The 17,284-nt window shown below is 59.0% G+C and overlaps 3 protein-coding genes across 11 annotated transcripts; 2 read left to right on the forward strand and 1 right to left on the reverse strand.

Moving 5' to 3' along the window:
- Window positions 1–1,800: 1,800 nt before the first annotated feature.
- H3-3B (H3.3 histone B) lies at window positions 1,801–3,530 on the forward strand. Its single transcript, XM_068209478.1, has 4 exons — window positions 1,801–1,955; window positions 2,372–2,513; window positions 2,590–2,743; window positions 2,828–3,530. Exons 2-4 carry the CDS (start codon window positions 2,386–2,388, stop codon window positions 2,954–2,956), a joined length of 411 nt encoding a protein of 136 aa, XP_068065579.1. The 5' UTR covers window positions 1,801–1,955; window positions 2,372–2,385; the 3' UTR covers window positions 2,957–3,530.
- On the reverse strand, window positions 3,038–11,129 carry LOC137485155 (uncharacterized). Of its 9 annotated transcripts, none has more exons than XR_011005201.1 (10): window positions 9,483–11,129; window positions 8,568–8,626; window positions 7,402–8,461; window positions 6,999–7,131; window positions 6,474–6,519; window positions 6,308–6,373; window positions 5,754–5,813; window positions 5,529–5,611; window positions 5,277–5,371; window positions 3,038–4,529 (listed from the first exon to the last, which is right to left on the reverse strand). XR_011005201.1 is itself a non-coding variant. In XM_068209477.1 (9 exons), exons 4-9 carry the CDS (start codon window positions 6,543–6,545, stop codon window positions 4,495–4,497), a joined length of 411 nt encoding a protein of 136 aa, XP_068065578.1. In that variant the 5' UTR covers window positions 6,546–7,131; window positions 7,402–7,454; window positions 8,426–8,461; window positions 8,568–11,123; the 3' UTR covers window positions 3,038–4,494. The 9 variants fall into 9 exon arrangements, 4 of the variants coding, with proteins under 4 accessions (XP_068065578.1, XP_068065575.1, XP_068065577.1 ...); XR_011005204.1 differs by having other exon boundaries at window positions 6,729–7,131; window positions 7,402–7,454; window positions 8,426–8,461; window positions 8,568–11,127; XM_068209477.1 differs by having other exon boundaries at window positions 6,474–7,131; window positions 7,402–7,454; window positions 8,426–8,461; window positions 8,568–11,123.
- Window positions 11,130–11,656: 527 nt separating this feature from the next.
- GALK1 (galactokinase 1) lies at window positions 11,657–16,798 on the forward strand. Its single transcript, XM_068209484.1, has 8 exons — window positions 11,657–11,919; window positions 12,735–12,924; window positions 13,242–13,361; window positions 13,862–13,997; window positions 14,392–14,573; window positions 14,793–14,943; window positions 15,092–15,254; window positions 15,976–16,798. The coding sequence occupies exons 1-8, from the start codon at window positions 11,755–11,757 to the stop codon at window positions 16,045–16,047; spliced, it is 1,179 nt and encodes a 392-aa protein (XP_068065585.1). The 5' UTR covers window positions 11,657–11,754; the 3' UTR covers window positions 16,048–16,798.
- Window positions 16,799–17,284: the final 486 nt, after the last annotated feature.

Below are 17,284 nucleotides of genomic sequence, written 5' to 3' on the forward strand. Positions count from 1 at the left end.
GCGGACGTGTGCTGGTTTGCCCTCCTCAGCTTCTGTGTGTACACCTGTCCCTCGCCCTATTCCACCCCAGGGGACACCTGGCTTTTCTCCAGGGTTTTGTAGAGCAAAAAAAATTCTTAAGTATCTCCAAAGTGGGAAGTCCAAGTAGCCATTGCTATGAAAAGTGGAGAGGGTTGTAATTGAGGAGAGTCTGAACTCCTGGTAACAAAGTTTCACCCAACCTCCTAACCCTAGTGACAGTGCAGTGAGCTCTCAAAAGTAACAGATTAAATGTATTAAAGGCTGTTACCACCAGAAATTTTGTTTTCCCTAAGTCTGAATAACTCAGATAAAAGAGGCATTCTTCCCTTTCTACCTTCCAAAACAACGCAGTGAGTGTTTACCTGCACCTCCCAAGCTACTACGTGGATACACAGCTTTTTGCCTCTGATAAATTTTCCTTTAGAAGAGAGAAAATGAACATGAAAATGAGGACCAGGGGCAGGGGAGACGACGTCCCTTGGGCAGCAACAGCCTGGGCACGCGTGACGGCCCTGTCACACCACGGTGCCACGTTTGCTTGAGTGGCAGACCCGACGGAGGAGCAGGACACGCTCCCAACACATTCCCAGTGTGCCAAGCTCCATCCTGGTTCTTCCAGCCAGGCCAGCGCTGAGCCCAGAGGCCGAGGATGCAGAGCCTCATGGAGAGAGTGGGTGATCCCAGCCGCGCTCCACTTTGGGAACGTCAGGGACGCCTTTAGGAGTGTCTGTGTTCCCTGCATATCCTACGTGCTACAACTCCAGGGCATTTGGGACCTGTTCTTCTTGATCCTGGGAGCCTTCCCTTGGGGGCAGGGACCTACCTCCACAGTCAGTGCAAATACAGTAAAATAGTGATATAAATCAAGGTATAACTTAAGGCAGCAGTTTTCCCCAAAAGACAAGTTCTTTTATCGAATTGTTATTTATCTTAGGAAGATAAATGCTAAAATGGCACCATCAGGGAGCATGGATTCTGGATTTCTACTTGCAATGAAACTTTGTGATTCGTTTTGGGGTGAAGGTGACCCACAGATCAGTGTGACTTGGGCAATGGCAGCGTACAGGGGCTGAGCCCCAGCTGCTGAATGCTCCCTTCCCAGGGCCAAAGGCCAGGCTCCGACGTGGGGCAGTCACATCCCAGCCCTACTGCCCACTGCGAGTCCAAGTCCCGTGACAACCCTTCCTTGGCATCTGGAATGATAAACCGGGCAAGAAGTGCCGGAGGCGCTGCCAGACCCCCTCCCCTTGCGGGGGTCTCCGCTGGCCCCCAGGGCCACCCCCGAGCGCGGGTGTCGAGCGGCCGCACACCGGCGGCTCCCGGGGGAGAGGGGGCGGAGGCGGGGGGGACCCCGCGGCCCGGCCCTCGCCGCTCACAGCCCCTGCCGGGCGCCTCTGCCCCGCCGGCCGGGGCCGGCGCTCCGCGGCGGGGGCGGCCGGGGCCGTCCCGGGGTGCCCGGGGGATCCCGCGGCGCCGCCGCCGCTCGCCCCGCTCCTATTGACTTCCCATTGTGGAGCTTCGCAACAAAGGGTAGGATCCAAACCCTGCCCCGTTTGGTCCAATCAGCGCGCAGAGCGCCCGCCCGCCGCCGATTGGGTCCTTCTCCTCCCTCAACACCCAATCGGACGCCTACTTTAACAACCAATCAGCGCCCGGCCGTGCGCCCAATCAGCGCCGGGGAACCGGAGCACGGCCTTTGTGTGTGGTGACGCGACGGCGCCGGCGGTGGTCCCGGCCAATAGCGCAGCGCGTTGCTTACAGGCATTGTGACGTCACCGCGCCGCGCGCGCGCCCCCACTATAAAGAGCGTGTCCCCGCGGCGGGGAGGGCGCAGTGAGCGGCGCGGCGGCTGAGGAGCGGCTCGAGCGGCAGCACAGCGTAGAGGCTTCGGCGCGCAGCGCTACCGGCACCGGCGCTTCCTTCTCTTCCAACCGGTAAGTACTGGACGGCGGACGCGTCTCGAAGCGGGCGGTGGTGCTGCGCGACCGTTCGCGGCCTTGAGTCCTCCGGGAGCGCGGCGGACAGGCCGGGCCCTTGCCTACGTGCCCTGAGTCACGGCCGGTTCCCATCCCCCACCGTTGCGCCTCCCCCACCCCGGAGCGGCCCGGGAGGAAGGAGGAGGCGGCGTGACTCAGTCCGCTTTCCCCGGGGAGGGGAGCGGCCGGGCCCCGAGGCGGGGGCGGCGGGGTAACCGTTACTCCTCCTCCCCGTCCCGGGGGAGGCCGCTGGCTGCCTGCCCGCGGCGGGGGAGGGGGGCATTGGGAACGTGAGGGGATTGCGCGCTGTGTCGTCGGGCCTGGGGTTCACGGGGAGAGCCGGGCCCCGCTGTCACGCGTGTGTGTGTCTGTAGGTAAGTGAGGAAAAATGGCCCGTACAAAGCAGACCGCCCGCAAGTCCACTGGGGGGAAGGCGCCGCGCAAGCAGCTGGCCACGAAGGCGGCCCGGAAAAGCGCCCCCTCTACCGGCGGCGTCAAGAAGCCTCACCGCTACAGGTAAGGCCCTCGGCTCGGCCCCGGCTGCCGCAGCCGCTGCCCCGCCTCACCGCCCCCTCCTGCCTCTTCCATCCAGGCCGGGAACCGTCGCGCTCCGTGAGATCCGTCGTTATCAGAAATCCACGGAGCTGCTGATCCGCAAGCTGCCCTTCCAGCGGCTGGTCAGGGAAATCGCCCAAGATTTCAAAACAGACTTGAGGTTCCAGAGTGCGGCCATCGGTGCTCTGCAGGTACTGCTGAGGGCCGGCTGGGCTGCGGTGCTGGGGGAGCTGCGCTGAGGGTTTTTAACAACATTTCTTGTGCTCTTGAAACAGGAGGCCAGCGAGGCATATCTGGTGGGTCTGTTTGAAGACACAAACCTGTGTGCCATCCATGCCAAGAGAGTCACCATCATGCCCAAAGATATCCAGTTGGCTCGCAGGATACGGGGAGAGAGGGCTTAAGTGAAGGCTTGTTTTTATGGTGTTTTGTAGTTAATTCTGTAAAATACTTTGGTTTTAATTTGTGACTTTTTTTGTAAGAAATTGTTTATAATATGTTGCATTTGTACTTAAGTCATTCCATCTTTCACTCAGGATGAATGCTAAAAGTGACTGTTCACATAAACCTCAGTGATGTTGAGCCTCAGGCTCAGGAGTGACAAGTTGCTAATATGCAGAAGGGATGGGTGTTCTTTCTTGCTTCTCATGCATGTTTCTGTATGTTAATGACTTGTTGGGTAGATAAACTTGTAAGGTACTAGAATTGATATAAATGTGTACAGGGTCCTTTTGCAATAAAACTGGTTATGACTTGATCCAAGTGTTTAACAATTGGGGCTGTTAGTCTGACCATGCATCACTGTGATCAAATGTGGACTTCCTTCAGAGGGTGAAACTACAAGTCTTAACCACAGTGTAACTTACAGTTTCCTAAAAACGTAAACCTGGCAGCTATAGAATACACTATGTGCATTTATAATAGCTATTTTATATATTGTAGTGTCAACATTTTTAAATTAAATGTTTTACATTCACATGTGAGGAGTCTTTGTCATTTGGTTTGAATGGGCTTGAAGAAGCTTCTGCCTCCTACAGCCTCCTGTGAGCCTGGGCTGCTGCTGCATCATCTTAACCTCTACTGGCAAAAGAATTGAGAACTTCTGGAGTATTTTGGAGATCTTGTGCAGCTTGAGCCCTTGCTGTGGCCTGTGAGAGCAGAGCCCTACAGCTGTGTAGGGTCCAGGATCACTGGCCAAGGCTGCAGTGGGGTTTTGGGGGACTTTTCTCTAATCAGGGCACAAGCTTAGCTCTTTCTTCCTTTCCAGTGCATGCAGGGAAAGCTTATTTTGGAATTGCGACTGGTCTGGCTGAAGCAAAACCCACCTGGCTGTTCTGAGCAGCGGGGAGAGCGTTGCCATGGGCTGGGCTGTGCCGGTCCTGGGTCTGCACGGGGGGATGGTGTGCAAGGGGAACAGCTGACCATACACCCTGGGAGCAGATGGGCTGCTGCGGCACGGCTGGGTGCTCCATGGGATTCTCGTTTCCCATCCAGACTTTTTTGGATGGAGTCTGTATTCAAACCTTTGCTTCAGGCTGGGCTAAGGAGGTCTGGGTTCCTCAGCTGCCGGGCCCGGCTGGGCTGTGCTGGAGGAAAATGCTCAGACTGCGCTGAGTGTAATTAACACTGAGCTTGGAGGGCAAGGCTGCTCAGCCCTGCCAGAACAGGCTCTACGAGTAAGGCTGGAGCTGTCACAGAAAGCAGCACAGGGAAGTGGTTGAGCCAGCCTGGCTTGGTTTATTCCAATGGAAGTGCTGAGGTGTTCTGGGGGAAGAGCAGCAGCAGTTCTGACCAGACGTGAGTAAACGGGTGCTGGCTGTCCATGAGCTCCCACCACGATGGTGAGGAAGAGCATGAAATCCATCGCAACTCGCTCTGGGAGGCAGGGCCTGCATCCCTCGGCTGCTGCTGGGACAGTGCTGCCTCATGGTGCGCTTCTCCTTCAGACAAACCACTCCGTGTGCTTAAATCCTGCAGCTGGAGGAACAGGCACTCCTCACCTCCCTGTCCTACACTGCCCCGAGTGCACTTGGAGCAAACCCAGCCCCTGGCTCACAGCAGTGTCCTGCCAGAATCCTGTTCTGAAATGATAGGTTTTAAAACAAGTATTTTCCTATTCTCCTTGCTTAAAGCTGTAGGGGAAGGGATTCCTTTGATAAAAAGTAATTAGGTTCACATCTTAGACACAAAGTTAAGCACCCGCTCAAACTTTAGGTTCGGCTCGGTGATCTCAGGTCAATCACCTGGGCAGTTCTCTCCAGGGACCCTGCCTGCCAGGAATGTCCCCATGGGAAATCTGAGGATCATCAGCAGCCCGTGTAATTCAGGAAGAACCACACAGCCTGCATTTGGGCCGATTGAAAATGAAAGATTCCAAGTCATAGGATTTGTTTGTGAATGCTTGGTTTGGTGCTGCAGTAGCAGCTTCAGCTCCTGTAAGAAAAGTATATTTAAAATAACATCCCTTAAAAATGGTGTTTCCTCTAAGTCCTTACTGGAAACAATGAAGCATCTGGCGATGCCTAGAAGCTGTTTCTTAAAATAAAGTAATTGTCTAGTGGTCCTTAAAAAAAAAACCCAAACCAGAAAAATATCAAAATAGCTCTTCATCTTCGTAACCTCAAAAGGAATTAAGTCAGATCCTGCGTGTGGTGGACCGGAACAGAATTCCTGGTATTCCACGGTGTGACTGATGATAGCTGAAGCCATAAACCCTTCCCTTACCGATTCTCCTGACGATTTCCTTGCATTCTTGCTCAGAACTGGATGCAAACACCAGGCAGTCCAACGTGCTCCCATCAGGGCTCTCGGGGGAAGAGCTAAAATTGGAAACACGTCCATTATCCAGCAGAGCTCCAAGCCCAGCCCTGCCTCCCACCGCACCAGGGCCCTTGCGGCTGCTCTGGACCTCGCTTGCTCGTTTTCCCAGACCCACATCCCTCTGTCCGCCTGCCAGGGCCCACAGGCAGCGCTCACACCACACAGAAGGCAAAGATCCTGGGGCTCCACGTGCGGCGTCCCACGCAGGAGATGGAGGGGTAGGGATGGCGGCACAGGAGCTGCGCAGGGCACAGGAAGGGGCTGGTGTTTGGGGCTGTGGTCAGGCCCTGTCGGCCCCGTTCCTGGTTTAAAACTGTCCCCAGGACCCCTCCAGCTGGGCTCTCCATGCCACCAGATTCCCAGACCTTGGATGTCACTCACCTTGGAAGAAGCCTTCTCCTGCACAAGGACTTCTGCCTCCTTCACATCAAATAAAACCTCCTGCAGGGGTGATGAGGGGGAAGAAGCCCCGATCAGCACAGCCCTGAGCTCTGTTTTTAAATCAGACACTCACCAGAGATTATCCAATTGCAGAGGTGATGAAGCAGTCAGCCTCAGCTTTTTCAAGTTTTCTCTCTGCTGCCCTTTTTTCCCACCACCCAGTGCTTCCACACTTCAACCTTTTCACAAACAACCCCCAGAGGCTCCAACAACAGTGACCTGAGCCCTAAAGCACCCCCGGAATCAGGCTTAGCCTTCCCAAAGTTTTCCAAGCGCTTTCCTGCATGTGGTTGCATTTTTTCCTTAATGCCCTTTCCTATCCTGGCTGCGACATGCTTCTGACCTGAAAAAGCCCCACAGGGGTGATGGGGTGGCAAATACTCAGCCAAGCCGAGTGAACCTGGGGCTGGCAGGAAAAAATCTCCCTGGCAGAGATGTTTCCCTGCATTCTCTGACAGAGCCCTTCCCAGGATGTCCCCAGCCCTGTTGCTCACCCGCGCTGCCAAGCTCCTCTCCAGCACGGCAGGGATGGCCCCCTCCAGCACCTCTTTGCCACCATGCTGAAATGGAATGGGAAGGAGGGAATAACCCTTGGACAGATGAAAAGAGCTCCAGAAGAGATGATTCACCCCATGGCAGGTCTCTGCCCCACGGCCTCACCGTCCCAACGCTGGTCTGGCCCAGGAACCGCAGGTCGTAGAGCAGCCTGGGGAGCAAAGGGCTCGGGAGCATGAGAGGAAGGACCCCACAGCTCTTTGCAGAGGAAGATGCTCCCAGCCCCCTCCCCACTTCCAGGCCCTGGGGGCAGCCTTGGCCCCACAGCCTCGAGCAGAGATCAGGGATCGCGTGGGAACAGGGTGTCCCAGTGCCAGGATGCTCAGCCCAGCCTGGGGGCAGCCCGTGGCACAGACCCACCTGCCCCCCTGCAGCTGCCGGGGCTCCCCGTTGCCCCTGTGCTGGGGGCTGTGCTGGAGCTGAAAGTGGGGCTCCTTCTCCTTCAGGGCCTTCAGGTAGGGCAGCAGTGGCTCAAAGACCGTCCCGTCGTGCCACCGCCACCGGAGCAGGCGGAAGGTGAGCGGTTGTCCCTTCAGCCCCTGCAGCACAGCCCCAGCCTAGAAGGAGGAAGGAGCAGAGGGGAGCAGGGGGCAGAGGAGGGGGACAGCCCAGCCCTCTGTCCGCACCCACCTGCCCGGGGGAGGCGTATCTCAGTGAGCAGCCGTTGATCTCATCGAGGATGTCACCGGCCAGCACCACCTCGTCCACCTCTGCCTGGCTCTCAGGGAGCACCTTGGTGACAAAGACTCGGCCGTCCACGTACCTGGGGGTGCAGCCGAGCCTCAACTCAGCCCCAGAGACCCTGCCTGTCTCCTCTTTTGAACCATCCACGACACTTCACCCATATACTGAATGCAGGGAAAAGCCACCTCATGGACAGCAGATACTGGCAAGGCTCAGCGGATGGGGAGAAAAGCACCCAAGACAGCCCTAATGCTCACAGCAGGATATTCATTTCCCTTTTTGGGGCACTTTTGGTGCTGTGATGACCAGATCCCTCTGGAGAGTGGAGAGAAGGATCAGGAATTCCTACCTGAGCACCATCCCCAGTGCTCGGCACGGGACTGTCTCGTAAGTACTGCACACCTGAAAGAGAGTGGATGGTGACAGTGGCCTTGGCAATGACCATGGGACATCCAAGGGACTCCATGCCCTGGATAATTTCTGGCACTGATGCCAACCCAGGGCTTTGGAAGCCCAGGGAGAGGCAAGTCCCAGTGTCCCAGGCTGAGCTGGGACCATCAGTGGCTGCTCCTTTCTCTGTCCTCTCTCAGGGTTCAGCTGTGCCCAGACCCTAAAGGGACAAATCTGCTCTAGGGATGGGATGGCAAAGCAACAGCAAACCCTTGACTCATTGAAGAGCCCTCCTGCCTCACCCCACACGTCCCCACGCAGCCGGGGGACGCAGCTGCCCCTCCCCAGAGGCGCTGCTGTTTGCAGCAGCACTTACTGTCACATCGCATTAGCCGGGGCCCTGAGACACGGCCAGCTCGGCCGGGGGCACGGGCTGTCAGAAATGCCCCAAAGCCAGCGGGATCCCAGGCTCTGCAGCAGCACCACGGCTCAGTGCACGCCTTGACCAGTCCCAAAGCTGCCTCGAGCTTTTTGGGGATTCTTTTGGGTTTAAAAGGTGGTGAAGGGATGCTCTTCATCGTTAAAAGACATGAAGGCGTCCCTGCTGTTCTCAATAACACACTGATGTTTCACTGAGCAAACCAAGAGCAAAACCAACTGATGCGTAATCTGTGTCAGCCCAGGGAAATGGGGATTTTTTTGGCAAGAAATCAGGGAAGGGAGCATGGGAAAACTTCACTTATATCAGTGATTTAGGCCTGGGTACTTCTCTATCTTGGTTTTACTCCCGGGAATGCTGGGATCTGCTCCTGGTGATGGCGCAGGTGCCCTGCAGGATCTGCTCGGCCCGGTGAACCTGAGCCAATTCACCCCGGGGTGCATGGCAATCCCTCTCCACCAAACCCTTCCTTCTCTTGCTCATTTGACTTTTCAGGGAGGGCCAGGTGGCAGAAGGACGGCTCCCGGGAGCGACGGGCTCTTACCGGCAGCAGCCAGCTCTCGTCCAAGAAGCTGCAATTCTGCAAACAAAGGAGTGTCAGCACCATCGGTCCCGGCAAGGAAGGGGCCAGGGCCCCACGTTGGCAGCCCTGTGCTGGTCACCACCCCACTGATTCACCACTGCACCTGCAGATCCAGGGAGAAATCTATCTCTGTCAGCACCAGCAGCAGCGAGAGGAAGGGCTCTGCAGAGGGATGGGATGGAGAGGCAGTGTCACTGCTGGGTTCCTGGCAGCCACAGCCTCACAGGGGCACGGCAGAGGAGAGAATAAAGCCATTTGCAGTGTAACTAATGAGTCCTGGGAGCAAGGCCTCGAGAGCATCTCAGCACCATGCACCCAAGCTGCTGCTGGAGGCTCATCTCAGGCTCCTGCCACCAGCACAGGTGCAGCTTGGTACCTTTTTTCCCAAAATTCAGACAAAGACTTGCAGCAAATGCTACTGACTGTTTCTCCCCTTAGAAGCACAGCAAAGCTGCCCAGGCTCTCCTACACAAGACTTGCAATTGCACTGCCAGGTCTGCAATCTGCTCATGCACCAGCAGCGCGGGTGATTTATAAACCATTGATGTACAGGTTTAACATGGGGTTATTTATCATAATCAAAAGATTAAGGGCTTCCACCCTGGCCTGGCCCCCCAAGGAGCCTGGCTGTGGATGGATGGAGCGCTGCAGCCTGTCAAGGCAATGTAGCCACTTAAACCCTGTGCCGCCCCTCAGCCCAGGTCGATCTGACATGACCTCCCCGCAAAGCCAGACTGTGTCTGCTTGAGCCAGAATCCTTGGTACAAATGAATAACATGGAAGATACTTCAGAAGAAATTTCCCTATCCCATGCCACTAAAGCCAACCTTAGATGGATTCAAATCATGTTTAAATATTTACACATTTGGTTGTTTTTTTTCCATCACTGCAGCAACGTATTTAGATTCCAGTGCTAAGTTTGGATTAGAAAAAGCACAGTGGACTCTTCCCCCTTCCCTGCAGCAGTGCACTGCCATAACCCAGGCTGCATCCTGCCTCGAGTGAGCCACCATCTTACCCCGGAGAGCTTCACTGCCGAGGATGGAGCTCCCTGGGTCATAAAACCGAAACCCAGTGAAATAGCACAGGTTACGCCTCCGTTCCGCAGCCCGCCGCCCGTGGCTGGCAGCTCCCCCACGAGCGCACCTCCAGGAGTCGGGGGCTCTGTGCCAGCTGCCTCACGGCCACCGCCAGCACCTTCCCTTGCAGGGCCAAGCGCAGAAAGTGCCGCCCGCGGCCCTGCGCCGTCCGCGTCCGCTCACAGCCCCCGGCTCTCCGGATGCTGATGGACAGAGGGGTCGGCCTGTTTGGGGACAGGAGAAGCAGCTTTGGCAGCACACCAGAGCGTCCTCCCTGCACCTGGGGTCTTTGGGATGAGCATGTTGCCACAGACGCCACCACAGCTCAGATTTTCACCCCAGTTTAGCTTGGGGATGCTCACCGGTCGCTGGTCCCCACGGGAAGCTGCTCCAGCCAGTGCCAGAAATCCTGTCTGCGGAAACCCCAGGTCGGTTCTGCGGGAGAAAGGGAGTGCGAGACCCCTCGCCGTGGGTCCGGGGACGCTGCCACCGCCCGCCCGGGCACGAAGGGTCACTCACGTCGGAGCCCCTTGCGCAGGATGCTCTCCAGCAGCTGGCAGAGGGACACGAGGTGCGGCGAGCTGTCCGCGCAGGGGCCCCCGCCCTGCCGCAGCCGCAGCACCCGTTCTGCGGGGAGCAGAGAGAGGCGGCACCCGTGGGTGCCCAGCCGGGGAAAGGAGAGGGGTACCGGGGGGACAGCTCTGCACGGCCCCGCGGGGAGATCCGACACCGCGGCACGGCCCGATCCGCCCTGCTGGCCAGGAACTCGGGTAAACTTCCTCAGAGCCAAGGTCGGGCGGCGGGGCTGGCCCGGGGGGCCCCAGCGCGGCCCCGCCGTCGGTCCGGTCCGACCGGTACCGGTGCGCGGCCAGGCGCCGCCAGGAGAAGCTCGCACAGGTGCCGGGGGGCCCACCCTCACCCTCACCCTCACCCTCGCCTTTAAGGGCGCTGAGCAGCGGCTCCTTCCTGGCCATGGGCTCGTCGTCCCCCAGGGCCAGGTGATCCCGCGACGGCGGCTGGATGGGAACCAGGAACCGGGAACCGGGAACGGGGAACGGGGAACCGGGAACGGGGAACGGGGAATGGGGAACGGGGAACCAGGAACGGGGAACGGGGAACCGGGAATGGGGAACCGGGAATGGGGAATCGGGAACCGGGAACGGGCCCCGCCCCAGGAGCGGAGCGAAGCAGCCCGGCCCCACGGGCGGGGAGAACCTCACACACACACCGGTGTACGCGTACTTGAACGGAAAGCACAGAGGCCGATGTACATAGGTGTAACACAGTGACACGTATACCTATTGATCTGTACAGATATATATATTCCATACATTGCCGAGGCAGAAACCGCATATATGAGACACACGTGCAGAACAAACACGTATTTATCTCTGTGTGCATTAGGAGAGCCTTTGGCATATATGGATTTGTGTGTTACCGGTGCCGGCCTCGCCGCAGGCACACACGGGGGGTGTGTGGGCGAGCGCTCGGCCTGTCCTTAGGGATGCCCAAGAGCAGCGATTCCGAGGACCATGAGAAGAGGCGGTGCGGGACGCCCGGGGGCGGTGCGGGGCGATCGGAAGCGGTGCGGGACCCATCAGGGGCGGTGCGGGGCGATCGGAGGCGGTGCGGGGCGATCGGATTCGGTGCGGGACCCTCAGGGGCGGTGCGGGGCGCTCGGGGGCGGTGCGGGGCGCTCAGGGGCGGTGCGGGACTCATCAGGGGCGGTGCGGGACCCATCAGGGGCGGTGCGGGGCGATCGGAGGCGGTGCGGGACCCATCAGGGGCGGTGCGGGACCCATCGGGGCGGTGCGGGACCCATCAGGAGCGGTGCGGGGCGCTCGGGGGCGGTGCGGGGCGCTCGGGGGCAGTGCGGGGCGATCGGGGGCGGTGCGGGGCGATCGGGGGCAGTGCGGGACCCATCAGGGGCGGTGCGGGACCCATCAGGGGCGGTGCGGGGCGCTCGGGAGCGGTGCGGGGCGATCGGAGGCGGTGCGGGGCGATCGGAGGCGGTGCGGGGCGCTCGGGGGCGGTGCGGGACCCATCAGGGGCGGTGCGGGGCGATCGGGGGCGGTGCGGGACCCATCAGGGGCGGTGCGGGGCGCTCGGGGGCGGTGCGGGACCCATCAGGGGCGGTGCGGGACTCATCAGGGGCGGTGCGGGACCCATCAGGGGCGGTGCGGGACTCATCAGGGGCGGTGCGGCTCGGCCATGGCGGAGCCGCTGGATCCCGCTTCGTCCCCGCTGCTGGCCGCCGCTCGCCGGGCGCACGAAGCGGCTTTCGGGAATGCGGCGGTGCTGGCGGCGTGGGCCCCCGGCCGGGTCAACCTCATCGGAGAGCACACCGACTACAACGGCGGCTTCGTGCTGCCCATGGTAAGGGCCGTGCTCTGCCGCCCGGCCCCGGGCTCTCGCCGTGTCGCCCTTCCGGGTCCTCCTGGCCGCCGCCGGGGGCCCTCGGCCACCGCCTTCCCACCCCCGTCCCGGGATGTCCCCTCCAGGATACCCCACCCAGGACCCTGCGGGACCCTGCGGGATCCTGCGGGATCCCCTGCCCAGGAGCACGGGGTTGGGAGCCGGAGCTGCTGCAGCCCCCGCTGCGGAGCAGCTCCTCACTCGCTTCACGGGGATGGGATTCTCTTCCCAACCACCTCTCCGAGAGGCTGAAGGCTTTTTTCTGCAGCCCCGTCAAACAACTTCCCGTTCCCAGAGAGCGATGTTTTGGTGGCAGAGATGGTTCAGAACAGCAGGAGCTCCCTGCTCCTTCCGAGCCGCTCTGGCTCAGCGGCGAAGTCCCCACTCAGTCCTAAATCAAACCTACAGCTAATTACTGTGAGGCCAAGGAGCGTGGGAGCAGGTCAGCTGAATTCCCTGGCAGGCAAGGAAACTTCTCGAGGCCTCTCCCATTCTTGACGTGGTTACCGCTCCTCCGGAGCCCAGCAAGCAGCACCCGGAACCCAGCTGGGGGGTCAGGCACGACATTCGGTGGGAAGACTGACCCTGTGGGTCAGTAAATAAGCAGGAAATTTAATTCTGTGCCAAGCCAGAGTGTGCATTGGGAGCTCTGGGGTGGTAAAGAGAACACTTGGATGCTCCAGCTGTGGGCTGAAGCAGCCACAGCTGTCACCTGCCACCCGTGGGGATGCTCCAAGGGGTGCCGCAGGGTCTGAGCCCACCTTCCCCACCCCCAGGCCCTGCAGCTGGGGACGGTGCTGGTGGGATCCCCCACGCAGGATGGGACCATCTCCATCGTCACCACCTCGGCAGAGGCGGACGAGCCCCACAAGGTGCAGTTCCTGGCTCCCCGTGCCGGCAGCTCCCTGAGCCCGGGGCTGCCTCGCTGGGCCAACTACGTCAAGGGCGTCATCCAGCACTACCGGGGTAAGGCCCGGGCTGAGGGGTGGGTCAGAGCCCCCCTTGCAGGGAACTGGTGCTCAGATCCAGCTTTGGGAGTGCTCCAGGGGCTCTTCTAGTGTCTGTGTAATCCTGCAGCTCTGCCAGGATCAGGCTCCAGCAAACTCAATCTCAGCTCCAAAGGTGCTTGGGGGTCTGCAGGGTCACACTCTGCTGTGGGTCACCCTGTGTTCTGGAATGTTGCACAGGGGCTCCTTGTGCCATTCCCTGTGAGCTGTGGGGCACACACAGTCCTGCAGGGGCTCATGGCCCCCCTCCTCCCTTCTCTTCTTCTCTTCCTGCAGGCGGTCCCGTGCCAGGCTTCAGTGCAGTCATGGCCAGTGACATCCCCCTGGGTGGGGGCCTCTCCAGCTCGGCTGCTCTGGAGGTGGCTACGTACACCTTCCTGCAGCAGCTCTGCCCTGGTAAGGCAGCAGCCCATCCTGGGCCCTGGCATCTCCTTCCAGGTGGGAGCTGGGATGAGGGGGGTGCCCTTAGCTAGATCCCACAGCCCTTGGCAAAATGCTGCTGTGAGCGGGTAACAGCTCCCCAGCTGGCACTGCCCTGCCTGTGTGGCTCCTCTGGCTCATCCAGCCTGAGCTGCCCAGACCTCTAAAATCCATGGACCACTCCTGGGGCTGGCCAGGGGGATGAGAGGAAGTTCCCTTGGGAGCTTCCTCTCCCTACCCTAATGGCCCCAAAAATCAAGATACCTGAAACACCAGTGTCAATTATCACATCCAGCTGGATCTGGGGGCCCAGGCTGGCATAGATGCCATGCAGTGGTGCAGGAGCAAGCACCTGCAGCTGCAAAACCCCATTCCATGGGAAAACAGCCCTTTACCTCCATGTTTGCTTCCCCTGCTCCCAGGCAAGGAATGAAGTTGCAGGAGCTGCTAACCTGTGTGTCTCTGCTGTGGCACAGACGATGGGGATCTGGTAGCCAAGGCACTGGCGTGCCAGAAAGCGGAGCACACGTTTGCTGGGATGCCCTGCGGGATCATGGACCAGTTCATATCCGTGATGGGCCAGGAGGGCCACGCGCTGCTCATCGACTGCAGGTCAGGGTGGAGCGCTGAGCTCACTGTGCTGGGCCCAGCTCCTTGAGCAGCTGGGGATGAGCTGGCCCTGCGGCCATGAGCTAAAGGCAGGAGTGCAGGGAGAGGTTAGCCCTTGAACCCAGCCCAAAACCTCGTCATGGGGGCAGGGCAGCCTGCACTCTAATTCTTCCTGGTCTTGATTCCTCCTCCTGCAACCTTTCTGCTACTAGCCTGGGCTGTCTTTCCCGCGGTCGTTAAGGTTTATTATGGAACGAATATTTGGAGGGAATGAAATGCTTGAGTGAAATCCCAAACCACCTGGACTTTGCCTCTGTAGCTCAGGATCTGCCTGCCACGTGGCCTCGCTCAGGTGTCTGAGAGCCGGGGCGGGCACTTGGCTGAGCTCTCCCTGCAGGTCCCTGGAGACCGTGCTTGTCCCGCTGAGCGACGCCAGCCTGGCCGTGCTCATCACCAACTCCAACGTGCGGCACACGCTGACGGGCAGCGAGTACCCCACGCGCCGGCGGCAGTGCGAGGAGGCAGCAGCGGCTCTCGGCAAGGCCAGCCTCAGGGATGCCACCCTGGCCGAGCTGGAAGGTGGGGACAGCCCCCCATCCCCATCTCTGGTCACTCCTTGGGGCATCAAGAGCTTGGTGCCCCGTGGGCTGAGACCTGGGGCAGGCGGGTGGGCGCGCACCCTGTGACGGGAGTGTGCTGCAGGCTGAGAAGCTTTGGCACGGGATGGTTGCAGGATGCAGCCCTGCAGCATCCTGCAGGCTGTGAGGCTTTGCTGCAGGGACACAAATGTCTCTGCAGAGGCCAGGAGCCGGCTGGGGGACGAGGTGTTCCGGCGGGCCAGGCACGTCATCGGCGAGATAGCACGGACAGCACAGGCAGCACAGGCACTGCAGCACAGGGACTACAGAACGTTCGGGAGGCTGATGGTGGAGAGCCACAACTCCCTCAGGTGAGGATGACCGAGGATGCTGACAGCCCTTCTAGGCAGAGCTGGGCCAGGGTGTGCAGCACCCAGCTGCACCAGGACACAAGCTGGAGCTGTCAGTGGTCGTGCCCAGGGCGCAGGACAGGGCAAAGCACGGCTCTCCTCTCTCCAGGGATGACTATGAAGTGAGCTGCCCGGAGCTGGACGAGCTGGTGGCAGCAGCCCTGGAAGTCGATGGGGTTTATGGCAGCAGGATGACTGGGGGAGGCTTCGGAGGCTGCACGGTGACACTGCTGGAAGCTGGGGCTGCAGCCAGGGCCCAGCAGCACATCCAGGTACTGGCAGAAAAGCCCCAGGAGACTGACTGAAAGATCCCAAGGGAACACCTGGAGCACAGCACAGGGACACTGTTAAACTGTTGCTCCTGAGCCATTTGGGGTTGGTGGAGCCCATGCATGGCTGTGCAGGGGTAGCCCTGAGTCTGTTGATGCCACTGAGCTCTTGCAGGCAGTTCAGCACTGAGCCAGTCACAGAGCCCTGCCACAGGACCTCATTGCATTGAGAAAAGGAGTGAAAAGGTGCTGGGGGAGCCTCAGGAAGGCCAAGTCCATCCACAGAAAAGTGATGTGAGCTGAGCTTGGGTACTCCTGAGCTGAACACTGGCAGTTATAGCCCGGGAGAGATCCCAGTGCCATCACCAGTGTTCCCTAACTCAGCACCTTGGCACACACAGGTAGCTGGAAATGCCAGCAGAATGGCGGTGTCAGGACATGGGGCCTGTGAACAAGGCAGAGCATCATTTTGCTGCTCTATGAGATCATGGTGCACCCTAAAAATGGCTGGGGCAGGGGGGAAGAAGGGGCAGAGGAGGGTCAGAAATGAGAAGAGACCTTTGGCCTCTGCCAGAGGTGGGAGAGAGAAAACATGACCAGGAGTTACAGTACAGTGAGGGGTGGAGGTAGAGTGAGTGGGAACTGAGCAGCAGGGCCTTTCCCCCCAGCTCTGGCATCCCCCAGCCCCAGAAGCCCAGCCTCGACTGCTCCTCTTGTTTTTCAGGAGAAATACAGCGGCACAGCCACCTTCTACCTCACCAAGCCCTCGGGGGGGGCAAAGGCTCTGGCTCTGTAGAGGAGTGACCACCTCCCCTGGGAACCTTGGGCTGGCATTGCCTCCCTCCCCAAGGCTTTCCCAAGGGGATCAGCTTGTCCAGCTTGTCCAGCTGCATCATTTGCCTAATAAAAGCAAAACATTTGCACAGTCTGTGGGCCAAAATCACTTGGGACTGTTCCTCAGAGGACACTGGTTTAACTCCGGTTTGCACTGGTGTAAGGAGCCGTTGTCAGAGCTGTGGAACGCAGCAGAGCTGTAGTCACAGGAGGGGATGGCAGTGGAGGAGCAGCAGGCACTGACATGTGGCAGAAGTTCCTGTTTGGGAATCTGCCTCTGGCCCCTGGCCTGCATCTGCTGCAGATGGAGGATAGCAGGGGTGGGGGAGGGATTTTTTATTTTACTTTAAAAAAAAATCCCAAAAAACCAACAACAATAAAGAGACAGAATATAGAGAAAATATTTATTGAGTGCAAGAGGAAGCCATCTGATCAAAGACCTGCTCTGGATCCATCTTGGAAAGGCTGAAACAGCACAATCTCCTACAACCAGATGAAATTTAAAAAGAGAGGCCTGGGTTAGTGCATGTGCATGGGGAAGGCCTGATTCCCTGGAGAGCAGCTGATGGGCTGTGCTCTGCTCTTGGAGAACAGGATCATCTTTGGTTAAAATGCTTGGGAAACTCCCTGTTTGGGCAGTTCTCAGAGTCTGACCCTGGACCACAAAGCCCAGGGAAAGGGTCACAGAGTCCTTGAGCAGGAGGAGAGAAAATCCCAACCCCAGGCAAGACAGGAGCAGGGAGGGAGGCAGCCTCATGCCACTGGCACTTGCTCAGGAGAAATAAGTGCTTCTTGAAGGCACAGTAAAACCTCAGGGTTGGTGAAAGATCCCTTGAGCCAAGTTCAAAATTCACCCAGCTCCACCTGCAGTCGTGGAGAGTCCTGCAGACTTGATCCACCCACATCCATCTTTGGCTGAAAGGTGTACAGCCCTGCCCCCAGTGAAATAAAAAGCCTGAAGAGGAGAGGGAACTGTTGGTGGTGAGCTCCTTGTTTCAGAGTCCAAAAGAAAAAAAGGAAATAAAAAAAGAAATAAAGAAAACCACAAAAAGAAAGCCAAGGTTCATTGTGAGGTCGAAGCAGGCTGGTGATGCTGCCAGGGGCCCTGGCAGCTGCTGCTTTGGTTGGAAGCTCTTAACCCAGAGCATGGCAGCTGCTGCTCCAGGCAGGCTCCTCGCCTGCTGCCATGCAGCTGGAAC

Source organism: Anomalospiza imberbis, chromosome 19 (assembly GCF_031753505.1).
Source record: "Anomalospiza imberbis isolate Cuckoo-Finch-1a 21T00152 chromosome 19, ASM3175350v1, whole genome shotgun sequence".
Lineage (NCBI taxonomy): Eukaryota > Metazoa > Chordata > Aves > Passeriformes > Viduidae > Anomalospiza > Anomalospiza imberbis.

Excerpts from the sequence above, each read along its gene's own strand:
- GALK1 (XM_068209484.1), top strand. The coding sequence starts at position 11,755 with ATGGCGGAGCCGCTGGATCCCGCTTCGTCCCCGCTGCTGGCCGCCGCT. Across the intron at positions 14,574-14,792 it reads CACCCTGGCCGAGCTGGAAG|AGGCCAGGAGCCGGCTGGGG; the intron begins GTGGGGACAGCC and ends ATGTCTCTGCAG. Across the intron at positions 14,944-15,091 it reads GAGAGCCACAACTCCCTCAG|GGATGACTATGAAGTGAGCT; the intron begins GTGAGGATGACC and ends TCCTCTCTCCAG.
- LOC137485155 (XM_068209474.1), bottom strand. The coding sequence starts at position 6,545 with ATGCTCCCGAGCCCTTTGCTCCCCAGGCTGCTCTACGACCTGCGGTTC. Across the intron at positions 6,374-6,473 it reads GCCAGACCAGCGTTGGGACG|CATGGTGGCAAAGAGGTGCT; the intron begins GTGAGGCCGTGG and ends ATTCCATTTCAG. Across the intron at positions 5,814-6,307 it reads AGAGGAGCTTGGCAGCGCGG|GAGGTTTTATTTGATGTGAA; the intron begins GTGAGCAACAGG and ends TCACCCCTGCAG.
- H3-3B (XM_068209478.1), top strand. The coding sequence starts at position 2,386 with ATGGCCCGTACAAAGCAGACCGCCCGCAAGTCCACTGGGGGGAAGGCG. Across the intron at positions 2,514-2,589 it reads AAGAAGCCTCACCGCTACAG|GCCGGGAACCGTCGCGCTCC; the intron begins GTAAGGCCCTCG and ends TCTTCCATCCAG. Across the intron at positions 2,744-2,827 it reads CGGCCATCGGTGCTCTGCAG|GAGGCCAGCGAGGCATATCT; the intron begins GTACTGCTGAGG and ends CTCTTGAAACAG.